Source organism: Lampetra fluviatilis, chromosome 31 (assembly GCF_964198595.1).
Source record: "Lampetra fluviatilis chromosome 31, kcLamFluv1.1, whole genome shotgun sequence".
NCBI classification, from domain to species: domain Eukaryota; kingdom Metazoa; phylum Chordata; class Hyperoartia; order Petromyzontiformes; family Petromyzontidae; genus Lampetra; species Lampetra fluviatilis.
The window spans coordinates 11655477-11670311 of record NC_136305.1 but is presented as its reverse complement, the minus strand read 5'-3'; the positions used below and the strand labels follow the sequence as shown (position 1 = coordinate 11670311).

General features: G+C 57.4%; 1 protein-coding gene across 6 annotated transcripts in view; it reads left to right on the top strand.

Moving 5' to 3' along the window:
- OVCA2 (OVCA2 serine hydrolase domain containing) overlaps positions 1 to 14835 on the top strand; it is a 37314-nt gene that overhangs the window by 9316 nt on the left and 13163 nt on the right. For 5 of the 6 annotated variants that reach the window (XM_078871135.1, XM_078871137.1, XM_078871133.1 and 2 more), the window contains 2 exons: positions 2010 to 2075; positions 2476 to 2679. In XM_078871135.1, coding sequence (XP_078727261.1) covers positions 2010 to 2075; positions 2476 to 2679 — 270 coding nt within the window. Of the gene's footprint in view, positions 1 to 2009; positions 2076 to 2475; positions 2680 to 5278; positions 5523 to 14835 lie in introns of those variants that run through there. The other variant, XM_078871136.1, reaches the window with a different exon arrangement.

Here is a 14835-nt window from a genome sequence, read left to right as displayed (position 1 = left end):
ATCACCTCCTTTAACATCACCACCTCCTCTACCATCACCACCTCCTCTACCATCATCACCTCCTCTACCATCACCACCTCCTCTACCATCACCACCTCCTTTACCATCACCACCTCCTCTACCATCATCACCTCCTCTACCATCACCACCTCCTCTACCATCATCACCTCCTCTACCATCACCTCCTCTACCATCATCACCTCCTCTACCATCACCACCTCCTCTACCACCACCACCTCCTCTACCATCATCACCTCCTTTACCATCATCACCTCCTCTACCATCACCACCTCCTTTACCATCATCACCTCCTCTACCATCACCACCTCCTCTACCATCATCACCTTCTCTACCATCACCACCTCCTCTACCATCATCACCTCCTCTACCATCATCACCTCCTCTACCATCATCATCTCCTCTACCATCACCTTCTCTACCATCACCACCTCCTCTACCATCACCACCTCCTCTACCATCACCACCTCCTCTACCATCACCACCTCCTTTACCATCATCACCTCCTCTACCATCACCACCTCTACCATCATCACCTCCTCTACCATCACCTCCTCTACCATCACCACCTCCTCTACCATCACCACCTCCTTTACCATCATCACCTCCTCTACCATCACCACCTCCTCTACCATCATCACCTCCTCTACCATCATCACCTCCTCTACCATCACCACCTCCTCTACCATCATCACCTCCTCTACCATCACCACCTCCTCTACCATCACCACCTCCTTTACCATCACCACCTCCTCTACCATCATCACCTCCTCTACCATCACCACCTCCTCTACCATCACCACCTCCTCTACCATCATCACCTCCTCTACCATCACCTCCTCTACCATCATCACCTCCTCTACCATCACCACCTCCTCTACCACCACCACCTCCTCTACCATCATCACCTCCTTTACCATCATCACCTCCTCTACCATCACCACCTCCTCTACCACCACCACCTCCTCTACCATCATCACCTCCTTTAACATCACCACCTCCTCTACCATCACCACCTCCTTTAACATCACCACCTCCTCTACCATCACCACCTCCTCTACCATCATCACCTCCTCTACCATCACCTCCTCTACCATCATCACCTCCTCTACCATCACCACCTCCTCTACCATCACCACCTCCTCTACCATCATCACCTCCTCTACCATCACCACCTCTACCATCATCACCTCATCTACCATCACCACCTCCTTTACCATCACCACCTCTTGTACTATCACCTCCTCTTCTACCATCACCACCTCCTCCTCTATCATCAACGCCACCTCTACACACATCACCACCACCACCACTACCACCATCTCTCTGTGCATCTTGCTGCATGTACATCTCTCTACATCTTTGTATTGACACACGTCTCCCTCTCTGTGTGTCAATACAAACCTGCATGAAGCATCTCCCCGTGCCGTGTCGGTCATCAGGGTTGTATGACCATACTTCACCGCTCTGGTCAGTGCGGTTTGGCAAATGGTGACGGTGGGGGGGGTAGCAGGGCCGCTTCAGATATCACTCGCCACCGAGTGTTCGCCACGGCCGGGAGTAAAACTCGGGTCGCTGGGTTTGTGGTGCGTCGGGCGCCCCATCGCATCTCCGCACGTCGCTCTGTGCGACTCTCGGCGTCTCCACACTCTCGGCACCTCTCCCTCCGTCTCTCTCTCCACGCCGCCCGTGTCGCTCGTGCACTCTGCACATTTCTCTCGGGGTGCCTCTTCCACGGTGCAGCCCTGCAGGCCTCTCCGTCTCTGGCCGCTGCACCCTCCCTGCACCCCCCACAGCCCTTTGCGTACAGTTAACTGGCACGCGTGTCTGTCCATTCGTTCGCCGTCGCTCGCCTCCGGACCTCCCTATCGATGTCTCCCTTAGGGTTGTTAACCGGTAACCAGTAACCGGTCCCAGTGTAGTGGAAGTTGGAGTGTGTCCTGACTCCTCTTCGTCCTCCTCCCCCTCCCACCCCTCCTCCTCCTCATCAGGAATTTTGGGCTTCAGTCAAGGAGCCTCAATGGCTTCTCTCATCCTCGCCATGCAGAGGGATAATGGTGAACAATCACCACCGCTACCGTCACCACCACCAGCACCAATACCACTACCACCACTACCACTACCATCACCACTAACATCACCTCCACTACCACTACCACCAGCACTACCATCAACAGCACTACCATCAGCACCACTACCATCACTACCACTACCACAACTACCATCAACACCACTACCATCACCACCACTACCATCACCACCAGCACCCCCACTAACCTTCACCACCAATACCACCAGCACCACCACCATCACCACTTCCATCACCACCACCACTACCATCACGAGCACCATCAGTACCATTACCAACACCACTACCATCACCACCAGCGCCACAAATACCATCACCCCCACCATCACTACCACTACTACCCCTCCCTCCCCCCGGCATGGTGCCAGACGCGCGCTTCTCGTTTGGCTTCGCGGTGCTGGTGTCCGGCTTCCGGAGCAGCTCCACGGAGCACAGGGGCGCGTACGCTGGCGGCGCTGTCCCCACGCCCAGCCTGCACGTGCGCGGCCTCACGGACCGCGTCATCGCCCACCAGCGCAGCGCCGAGCTGCAGCAGGGATACTCGCACGCCAGCGAGCTCGTCCATCCAGGGGGTACCTCGCTCGCTAACCCACTCACCCGCTCGCTCGCTCACTCACCCACCCACTCATTCACTCGCACGCCAGCAAGCTCGTCCAACCAGGAGGTACCTTGCTAACCCGCTCACCCGCTCGCTTGCTCATCCGCTCGCTCGCTCACTCGCCCACTCGCCCACCCACTCGCATGCCAGCGAGCTCGTCCAACCAGTAGGTACCTTGCTAACCTGCTCACCCACTTGCTCACTCACTCACTCGCTCACTTACCCACTCACTCATCCCCGCAACTCGCTCACTCACCCACTCACTCATCCCCGCACTCGCTCACCGTCACGCGAGTGAGCTCATCCAGCAGGGGGGGCAAACTTGTTCCGCGCTCGCTCGCTTTCTCGCTCACAACACTCACACTCATCACATGCGCTTACACTCAGGAAGTAAACAACAACCGCCATTCACCAGTAATGTGCGCACAGCACTTGTGCCAACCTAGGTGCACTTTGAGATCACGTGAAGTGTTGAAGGAAGGATCGCTTTTAGGTCACGGAACAGATCCAAGTGCTGTGGGTTGATGGAGATGGGTGGCAGATGCACTAATTGTGCTCTCCATCCATTGTGCCAACTTGCTGCCCAGCGCTCTGTTCGTTGTTGTGAGCGTTGCTCCTCTGCCCTCCGTTGTTGTTGGACGGCGACTGCCTCGAACTCAACAGTAGCGTCCTTCAAGAGCCTCCTCCAAAGAGGCCGATCTTGACACCGCTGGTAACGGTCATTGGCAACTCCACACAGCTCCAAATCCTTTTGTACCGCATTACTCCATTTCTTCTCTGGCCCGTGTCGTGCCCGTTTAGTCCCCTGCATTGGTAAGTTGTGGCTGGGCATGCGGGCGACGTGACCCAGCCAACGCAGCCTCGGCTGGTGGAAGAGCTCACTGATGTGACTGTGAGCTCAATCCAGTCCGGTTAAACCCAGGATGAATCATAGGTGCAGGCCAGCCTGAATGTTTCAAAACGGCACAGATGTTCCTTTAAAGGGATCCATGTTTCGCAAACATAGAGGGCACAACTATGCATAGCTGTCAACCCATATTGTTTACCTGTATTCTTGTAAAGGGAAATTGAGTTTTCAGGTCCATATGGCGTACAGCCGTTTCAATACGGGCAAACTAACATTTTTGTGTTTATCCCTTGTGATGGGACTTTGTAAGATGAAGGTTGAGATTTATAAGGGCACAGAGTGACCAAGAAGGTCTGAATTGGTCTGTAATAAGGTCGGTGCTGATAAGGAAAAAAGCCCATGCCACTCGACCGAGTGAGACTTACATTGCCACACTGGAGCTGGTTATAGGCACACTGCCCAGGTACGAACATTTCTCCACGAATGCCCCATCACTCATGGGGAGTGGATGGGGTGGAGCATTCTATGACACAAAATAGCCAGGCAGGTGTTTAGTTTTGGTGGGGCTGATGGTATGTCCCCACCTTTCAGTAGCGCACTCCAAGTTCCGCAATAGTGGCCCCAACCCCTCTGGTAATTGAGCAGCAATTACCAGGTCATCCGCGTAACATGACTGCACTTGGGCATCGATCAGCCTTCCATTATATCTGTACCAGATGGAAAGTTTATCGAACCACATGGTAAGAGAAGATGTTAAATAGTGTAGGGGCGAGAGGACATCCCTGTCGCACCCCGTGGTGAACAGGGAATGGCTTTGACCACGATCATGAAGGTCCTTAATGATGACCACTCACAATCACACTGGCACACAAACAAATAACAACAGAGATCCCCCGTGTAGCCTGAACAGACTGTTGGGACAAGTGCTGTTAGCGTGAACCTATGCAGGCTGGAACGTGGTGATGTTTCCACACCACACCAGGTACTCATTTGAAGCTGAGTCGACCTAGGAGAGGCCCATGACAGATTCAGATAATCGTCACTGGTGTTGGCTGTGAGCGGGAATCGAACTCGGATCGCCGGGTTCTAAGCACAACGCGCTAACTGCTACACACACACGTACCCCCACTCACACATCTGGGCGGTCAACACACATCGTTATTCACGCAATGAGGTGACTTACACCCTCACTTCAGCCACGTGCACCCAGACAGGAGGTGTGGAGTGACACGCTCACCACTGCCCACATTCACACACTCACGACGCGCCTTCACTCACCACCCACTTGCCCTCACTGCGCACCACTCTTACCAAACCCTGAATCTGATCCCTCCCCTTGTGCACATCAACTCTGCTGCACGGAGTGGCTGGTGCGAATTGACGGTGATCATTGATGGTGATCAATGATGGTGATGATGGTGAAGACGATGGTCAGTGATTGATAGTGATGATCGATGGTGATGACAAGTGATTGGTGGTGATGATGATCAGTGATTGGTGATGATCAGTGATTGGTGATGATCAGTGATTGGTGATGATCAGTGATTGATGGTGATGATAATCAGTGATTGAAGGTTGATTATGATCAGTGATTGATGCTGATGACCATGATGATGGCGATGATAGGGGCGGTGAGGTTCAGATAAGCCGATTGCGCACCAGGACGTGAACCTGTGCCCTCTGACCTCCTCGGCTGAGTGAGGACTCTGCCCGTCTCTGTCCCCAGGCCACTTCGTCCCCGCGTCCCCGCCCCAGAAGGCCATCTACCTCGAGTTTCTGGAGCGGTTTCAAAGAGACCAGAATGGGCAGCAGTGACCGGGGGAGGGGCCGTGGGTATGGGGGCCATGGTGGAGGGGAGGGGCCGTGGGGGGGCCCGTGGGTGGGTCACTTGCTGCGAGCGACTGCGTCAAACTCTCTCCCAGTGTCCACCTCCACAGCCCTAATAAATGTCCGCGACTTGTTCCCCTCGCAATGGAGACCTGCGTATTTGTCCGTGTGGAGCGACGCACGCCGTGTGTTGGGAGATAGGCGTGGGGAGCGGCGGCGCAGCAGTTAGCGTGCTCCGCTACGAACCCAGCGACCCGAGTTCGATTCCTGTTCGCGACCAATAACATTGGTAAATATTTTAACAGGTCCTGTGGCCTCCCCGAGGTCAACTCGGCCTTAAATGAGTACCTGGGCATGGTGCGTAAAACAATAGCAGGGAGACAAAGGTGGCACGAACGTGGTGCTGGTCACCCACCCCCTCGTGTGCTGTGCCGCCGTTCATAGGCGCTCGCGAACAGCACTTGCCCTGGCAGTCTTTTGAAGGCTACGCAGGGTATCTTTGGAGAGGTGATGGATCCTCTTACAGGTTTTTTTGGGTTAGATCGCATAAATATGAATGTGTCGTAAAACCCGCCACCATGACCAATTAGGAAGGTTTGTCCCGTAAACAAAACGTGCTAATCAGTTACGACTTTGTTACACCGGTGTTGGACAGTAAACCCACGACATTTACAATTCGTGTACTGTGACGTGTCGCTGGCGATTACAACAACCAGCTTCATCAGGCAATGAGTCGGGATGGAAATTGGTCGCGGAAGCCGACGTGTTGAGCTGACGGATCCTCAATGGCTTCACGGAAGCAGTTGGTGCCCAAGCAGAGCGGGAGCGCGGAGTGTAAACTGTGTTAGCGGATTTCATAGGAATTTAACGAGATTCCCCAAGTCTATTGCGGTTGCCCGAACGGCGTTATGCCACTGGAGCCGGGCGGCTGTACGTGTGTGTACGTTGAACGTCACCGTACGTCGCCAACCGTGCTAATCGGAGGTGCGATTAGCACTTGCCTTGCCTGGAGTCCAGCTCTGTGGAGGCAGCGAGGGTTGGTGGATCACGCACACATGTTGTGAAACTCCCTTCCCGAGGACGTCTGCATGGGATAGAGTGTTGTCCCCTGTGCACGAGTGGGTTTTCTCCGGGTGCTCTGATAATTACCTGCCACGTGTATAAACACTCGCTAATTGGCCGATAACACCTTCATATATAGAGGACTGGGGAGCTTGGGCGATTGTTGGTAGCGCCGGCTCCTCGTCGCGTGGCTGCTGCTGCTGCCTTCCCGCTCCCCGTATGTGGTTCCTCCTCCTGGCGGCGCCTCTGAGTCATCCCCTCTCTACGAGAGCGAGCAGCGGATATCGTGTGGCGGCGTTCGCGCGGCGTTACGAGTTGATGTCGTTACGAACCGCACATTCGGAACTCCAGTGGAGCAGTGCATTGCCCTGTGTCGGGAGAACGGCCCGTGGAAGGTGACATCAAAGAACCACTGCTGAGATATATCCCTTTTAAGTGGCTCTCCGCACGAGCGAGGTTTACTGCAGAGTTCCCCGGGATGTTCTGCACGGACAGCACGATCGCCAGTACGGTACAAGTGGAGTGTATGGTACCATCTGCCACAAACACCCCGTATGCCCACACGAGGTTTCGTGCCTCGGTAAAACTTGCTTTTGGTTATCGTTTCTGGCGTCCACAGCACCCTTCCATTTTCCTTTAGCAATTCCCCCATTATGGCCGTACACCAGCCACTCGCACACCAAAACAGCAAACCTCATAGCCTGAACAGACGCTTGTGGAAAGTGCCATTAGCGAGCACCTACGATGGCCGGCAGGGCACATGAGAGGGCGGGTGGTCAGCACCACGCTCGGCCGCCTTTGTCTCCCGAGTGGCGATGTTTCCACAGCGCACTAGAAAATTTGAGACTGAGTCGACCTAGGGGAGACCCAGGACGGGTTCAGATAATCGTCACCGGTGTTGGTGGCCATGGGCGGGAATTGAACTCGGGTCGCTGGATTCATGGCGTAAGTGCGCTAACCGTGCATCACCCCACAACAACAACACTCGCCATTCACCACGAAGTGGAGGTGACATCACTCCGGCGCCTGTGCCAGGCCAGGTGCACTGAGGCCACGTGAAGTGTCGAAAGCTTGCCAACAGGAGGTCACGGGGCAGACCCAGGTGCCATGGGTTGACGGACTGAGATGACTGGCAGATCCACACCGCCACCTGTGCCCCCCTCCCCACTCTCACACCCAGACGGCGCACTGGTCGAAGTTGCAATGTCGACGCTTCTCTCCTGTGCGTGCTCTGCTGCAGCCCACGTGCACTGCCGTGTCTCCTGTGTGGTGGGGGGGGGGTGCATGGCAGTGTAGAAGCCGTCGTGGGTGGTGCCAGCCGGTGGGCGCGTGGCGCCTTGTGTGCCCAGCCCACTCCCGGACACAACAACACCAGGGACGCGATCCTCTCGAGTACATTTCGTATTTTAAATTTCAGTTGCAATTCTCATTACAATATAGCAGCCTTAAAGAAGCTTCGCATACTTCAAACACAGTAAATCCTAAACAATTACAATAATAATCATAACGATGGTGGTGGTGGTGGTGGTGACGACGATGGCGGTGACGATAGGAGCTGTGGTGGTCACCGTGGGGGGCTCGGACTCTGGCTGGAGTGGCTGTTGAGGTCGGTGTCATGGGGTGGGGGGTTTGGGTCTACGGCCAGAGTTATCGCTCGGGGACAGGTGGGGTTAGGACCAGATTGTTGATTTGCTTTCGGGGTGTGGAGCAGATCGGACTCGGGGTAAGTGTTGACGGTGGGATTATGGCTCGAGTTGGGGTTGAAGGATTCGCGTTGGGGGCAGGGGGTCTGGCGACGGCATGGGTCACCGCCTCAACGCGCGCGGCTCTCTGCGCGAGTTCCGCCACCGAAGGAGATCAATCGAGGGGGGGGGGGGGTGCGAACTCCGGCTCCGGGGGCTGGGTGCTCCGCTCCGGGGCTTTGCGAGCAGGGTCCAGGGCGGCTCGGTGCTCATCGCCGAGCTGGATTCACGGAGGGCTCGTGGGGAAATGGGGGAAGCGATGGGGTGGTGGGGGTAAGATACGCCTGCAGTTACCAGATGAGAGGTTATCCCGACGCCACGGTTTCCGAAACTCCAATCCTCAAGACCCACGACCCCACTCCGTCTTTCCACGTCCACCAACGGGCTCCTCCACATTCGAATGAACTCGCTCCCCGACCCACGCGATGCGCTCAGCGACGAGCGCTGCGTCAACGGAGCCGATTCCATGCGTGCAACGAGTTGATTTGTGGGGCGCCACAGTGGCTAGGAGATGTTAACTACCTCGCCTGGTATGCAGGAGGTCGTGGGTTCCATCCTGATCTTGACGCCTGCTACTGTATATTTGGAGTTTGCGTGTCTCTCTCTCCCCGTGATCACATGGACTTGTCTCTGGGTCCTCCGGTTTTTCCCTCCACATTTAGAAACACACGTTTAGAGTATTTGGTTGCTAAACATTTCCACGTGACAAGCCACTTCGTGGAGCGGCCAGATCGGTTCTGAGAAAGAGCTGTACAGCTGAAGTGGGTCCTTACCTGGTACAAGACAAAAACTGTTTGATAGTTTTTAGTTTCGAATCGGGAGGAGTCGATTGATATACGCGGAAAGACGCAGCAGCGTTGCAGGTGAGCGGGGGGGGGGGGATTCGCAAGGACTGGAGTTTGGGGAATCCTGCCCTCCACGCTGGGTGGGGGGCAGTGGACCCTGGCTCGCGATGGCTTTGATTCTCTCCGGCTACCCCCCCCCCCCCCCGTCAATGGAGGAGGCCGAGCTATAATAAGCCGCGGCCTCAGCGGCGCCAAGTGAACCACACGCACGATGGGGTGGGGGGGGGTGGGGGGGGGGCACCGCTTAGACCGTGAAGCGCCCCGGGGGCCATCGTCACCGCGGCTCGCGCAGCGTCTCACCGAGACCGACGACCGGGCTGTGGCTGCAGTCGAGTGGCACACCCGGCAGCAGCGGTAACCACGACTCGGTTCCTGCTGCCACCCGACTCGGCTAGCGACAGCAAGGTGGGGTCACCACGCAGCAGAGGCGTGGGACTCCCCAGACCGTGCCCCCAACCCTGCCCTCGGGCCTGCACGGCCCCAGGCCAATGAGTTGACCCAAGCCAGGCACGAAGATCGAGACGCGCGCGAGTGTGGACTCGCAGGCTACGCAACGAAACATTTGAGAAATGTCAAATTAGAAAAATGCGTACAATAACTCAGGTAGGGGGCGGGGCGAGAGTGTCGAGTGTCGTTTACCTTCAGAGATAAATAGCTCCAGTTTAGTTTTTTCCGTTGTCAAACACCTCGGGACCTCTCCACATGCAACATAAATTCCACCGTGCTGCAGTTCAATTGTTAATCGCGCGGGCCGTGACGCCCGTTGACCCCCCGCTCCCCCGCGCGTGTCACCTCATCCGGGCCGATGGCAGCCAAAGTCGCCGCACGCGGCAGCCGCCGTCAGTCGTGGCGACGACGACGGCGGCCACGACGAGTCGAAGTGCGCCGCTTGCCGTCCGCGGAGACGAATCGAGGGCAAAGGGGCCGCGGGAATAAAGCTGCCGGCCGCTGTTGTAGTCGCGTGGCCCGGCAGCTTTGCGCGGCCCCACTGTCGCGATTCGTCATCGGTTTTATTTCGGGTTAGTTCACGCGTAATGTTGATCGCGAAACAAATTTGTGTCATGCAAGAACCCCCGCCCGCCGCCCGACGCGCGGCCAAACAAATTGAATAGTCACGTGGGTGTGCGGGCATTTGGCGAAGAGCCCATCGATCGTCGCTGTTTCAGCTTGCTCGTTCACTCAACCAAACACTCGCTCGCCCACCCGTTCGCTCTCTCATCCGCTCACTCACCCACTTGCTCGCTCACCTGCTCACTCATCCACTCGCTCGCTCACCCATTCACTCATCCACTCGTTCCCTCACCCACCAACCTACTCGCTCACTCACCCACTCGCTCACTCATTAGCTCACTCACCCACTCACTCATCCACTAGCTAGCTTACTCACCCACTCACCCATTCACTCACCTACTCACTCGCTCACTCATCTCACCTAACTCGCTAGCTCACTCACCCACTCACTTGTTCACCCGCTCACTCACCCACTCGCTTGCTCACCCGCTCGCTCTCTCATCCGCTCAGTCACCCGCTCGCTCTCTCATCCGCTCACTCACCCGCTCGCTCTCTCATCCGCTCACTCACCCGCTCAGTCTCTCATCCGCTCACTCACCCGCTCGCTCTCTCATCCGCTCACTCACCCGCTCGCTCGCCTGCTCACTCACCCGCTCGCTCGCCTGCTCACTCACCCGCTCGCTCGCCTGCTCACTCACCCACTCGCTCGCTCGCCTGCTCATCCACTCGTTCGCTCACCCACTCACCTACTCGCTCACTCACCTACTCGCTCACTCATTAGCTCGCTCACCCACTAACTCATCCATTCGTTCGGTCACCCACTCACCTACTCGCTCACTCACCCACTCGCTCACTCATTAGCTCGCTCACCCACTAACTCATCCACTCGTTCGCTCACCCACTCACCTACTCGCTCACTCACCCACTCGCTCACTCATTAGCTCGCTCACCCACTAACTCATCCACTCGTTCGCTCACCCACTCACCTACTCGCTCACTCACCCACTCGCTCACTCATAAGCTCGCTCACCCACTAACTCATCCACTCGTTCGCTCACCCACTCACCTACTCGCTCACTCACCTACTCGCTCACTCACCCACTTGCTCACTCATTAGCTCGCTCACCCACTAACTCATCCACTCGTTCGGTCACCCACTCACCTACTCGCTCACTCACCCACTCGCTCACTCATTAGCTCGCTCACCCACTAACTCATCCACTCGTTCGCTCACCCACTCACCTACTCGCTCACTCACCCACTCGCTCACTCATTAGCTCGCTCACCCACTAACTCATCCACTCGTTCGCTCACCCACTCACCTACTCGCTCACTCACCCACTCGCTCACTCATAAGCTCGCTCACCCACTAACTCATCCACTCGTTCGCTCACCCACTCACCTACTCGCTCACTCACCCACTCGCTCACTCACCCACTCGCTCACTCATTAGCTCACTCACCCACTCACCCACTCACTCATTAGCTTACTCACCCACTCGCTTGCTCACACACTCACCCACTCGCTTGCTCACTCACTCACCCACTCACTCACCCACTCACTCACTCACCCACCCAAACACTCGCTCACTAACTTACTCACCCAGTGGGTTAGAGACCAATTGTCACAGCCAAATTTAGTGCTTAGATCGACGGACGTTTCACGCGAAACTGCGCCAGGCATGTTCAGGGCGAGGTCCAGGAAGTGCGAATCACGAAGTGCGAACGAGGCCTCACGTCCGGCGGCCGCCTACTGCCCGGCGAGGTCGCCACGTGGACCGACCCAACAAGACGCTTGCGGATCTGAAGCCGTGAACATCGCGCAAAAAGTGGCGGCGTTACTCGCGGGGATCTCAATCTCCACGTCTGGCAATGGTGCGAACCTGGGGCCACGCCACAGAGTGGAGGGGGGGGGGGGCGAGCAGGGGTCAGCGGGGTCGCGGGGGTCGCAGGGGTGCACCATCCACTAGTGGGGGCGGGGGGAGGGGGGCTGGCGAGGGGTCCTGGGGTTGCGCGCGCTTGTGGGGTCGAGAATAAATACGAGGAGGAGGAGGAGGCGACGCAGAGGAGGAGGAGACGAGGAGGCGTCCACGCTGGCCCAGGCTCACACCACACCTGCGGAGCGACACACGGGGGGCAGGGCTCAGCGTCAAGGGCAGAGCGCGGGGACACTTGCACCGAACTTGGCAGCTTCCTTCAACAACTGCGCCCATTTTGATGCAGTCAAATACTCGTGTGTGTGCGTGTGCGAGCGTTCTGCACGGCCAGTGACTGGAACGAGCCCCACTGGGGTACGGCGGAATGATTTCCCAACCAATATCGCCAGATTCGCGTGAAGGAAACGTGGTGTAGATGGTTTCGTAACGTTGCCTTGAGAGCGCGAGTGGAGGAGTACGTGCAGAGTGCGAAGACGGGAGAGTGTGCCGTGCCGGCCTTCACAGGTGCTGCTACTCGCTAACAGCACGCACCCCAACAGTCTGTTATGGCTATACAGGGGATCTTTATCTTTGTTGTGCGAGGGGGCGCGGTAGCGGTTAGCGTTCTGCGCTACGAAACCGGCGACCCGAGTTCAATTCCCGCTCGCGGTCAGCAACACCGGCGACGACTAAATCGGTCCTGGGCCTCCCCTAGGTCTACTCGGCCTGAAACGAGTACCTGGTGCTATGCGTAAAACATCGCCACTTAGCAAGACAAAGGCGGGGCCGGTCGCGGTCTCTGGCCGAACCCACGCCGCCGTGCGCCGCCATGCGCCGCCCCCCGGGGGCTCTCGCAGGCGCCGCTCCTCCTCGTTAACGGCGCTCGCCCCGACCGGCCGCCGCCGCCTCCTCCTCACCCGTGCGCCGCGCCTCCTGCTCGGAGAGGCTGTAGGCCATGGCGAGCTGCATCTCCTCGTCGTCCTCGTCGCTGTCCGACACGTAGAAGTACTCGGAGGGGCAGCTCTGCGTGCGCTCCGTGCGGCGAGCCTGGGGGGCCCCGTCCCCCGCGATCGCCTGGGGCCCCCCTTCGCCCCCCTGCTGCTGCTGCTGCTCGCGCCGGCTCAGCTCCAGCACCAGCGCCATCTCATCCTCCACGCCTGCAGGGACGCGCACAGCGCACAAAGACCCCCCGCGCCACGCGTGGCCTTCACTCGGTTGCTGGTTGCAAGCGGTGTTGGCGAGCAGCGCCTACGAAGACCGGCACGGCACGCGAGGGAGGGGTGGGTGGGTGGTCAGCATCACGCCCGGCCACACCGCACCAGGTACTCATTTAAGGCCGAGATCCACCTCGGGGAGGCCCAGACCCAGTTCGGATATTCGCCGTTATTGGGTCGTGAGTGGGTATCGAACTCGGGCACACAAAACACGCGCGGACACGAGGAGGCACACGTGGATGGACGCACATACGCACGCTTCAGCGACGGAGCCGTGAGCCCAGAGATCGCGACACAGCGATGCAACTCGCGGATGTCGTTTCCAGCGAAGATCAAACCGCCGTGCCGTCACGGAGACCGTGCAATGCCCCCAAGGACGCTGACGTGCTGCTGACTGGTAGAGTCACTGCGCTCCACACACAGAACTGTAAGGCGATGTGCACCGGACACCAATCCCCTGGCTCGCTGTTCCGTCGGGCATTCTGCAGACTGCGAGGGAGTTTCCTTGCCAGTGACGGGCTACCCGCGGGCCAAGGCCTCGCCACGTGGATCGCCGTCGGCTCCTTCTGGGATCACTCTGCTTCCCTCCTAGAATCTAACCCAGATCTTACTCATGTAGATGTATACAGCGCCTCGCTCCAAGAACGCCGGTGAACAGAGTGGAATCGCGCGGATGTCCACAATAACCGCCTCCTCATTCGAGACCCAAACATCATCGCACCTCCTGGCTTTGACATTCCTCCTCGAAGACAGCGTGGGACCATCAACCGCATCAGGACATCAACAGACCGATGCGCACGTCCACCACACGAATGGAACATTGAAGACGCAAGCCACGGGGGAGTGCGAACTCCTGACCACGCATGGTGAACCACCGCGGTCTGCAGCCCTGCAATAGGTGCAGGAAGAACCGACGCGAACTCTCTCTGATGAAGCCCTCTCGTCGTGGCCAGCAGCAGCAGCAGCAGAGCTCGACATTGGCATACTCGAGCCCCTGCACCGCATCGCTGATGCTGCTGCTGCTCCCATCGTGCGCAAGAACTGAAACAGAGCAGCGATGGCGCCCGCTGACAGCCCTCGCCTGCAGAACCGATGGGAGGCAGCAGCCCTGCCATCGACTCCACATCAGTGGCTGCCTTCACCATCTCTTATCATCATCATCACCATCTCAAATCGTCATTAACACCATCACTTATCATCTATACCATCGCTTATCATCTCTTACGTGCTATCCGACACAGGCTTTTAGTAAATTTTTTGAAAGATGAAAACACATTTTGAAGTAATTTAAACAAGACCCTCTTACCTACGCCTGCGCTCACACTCTGTTGAGACACCCAGAGGGGAGAGAGTCTCTGCTGAGAGACACAGAGGGGAGAGAGTCTCTGCTGAGTCACCCAGAGGGGAGAGAGTCTCTACTGAGAGACACAGAGGGGAGAGAGTCTCTGCTGAGACACCCAGAGGGGGGAGAGTCTCTGCTGAGACACCCAGAGGGGGGAGAGTCTCTGCTGAGACACCCAGAGGGGAGAGTGTATCCACTAAGACACCCAGAGGGGAGAGAGTCTCACTGAGTCACCCAGAGGGGAGAGAGTCTCACTGAGTCACCCAGAGGGGAGAGAGTCTCTGCTGAGACACCCAGAGGGGGGAGAGTCTCTGCTGAGACACCC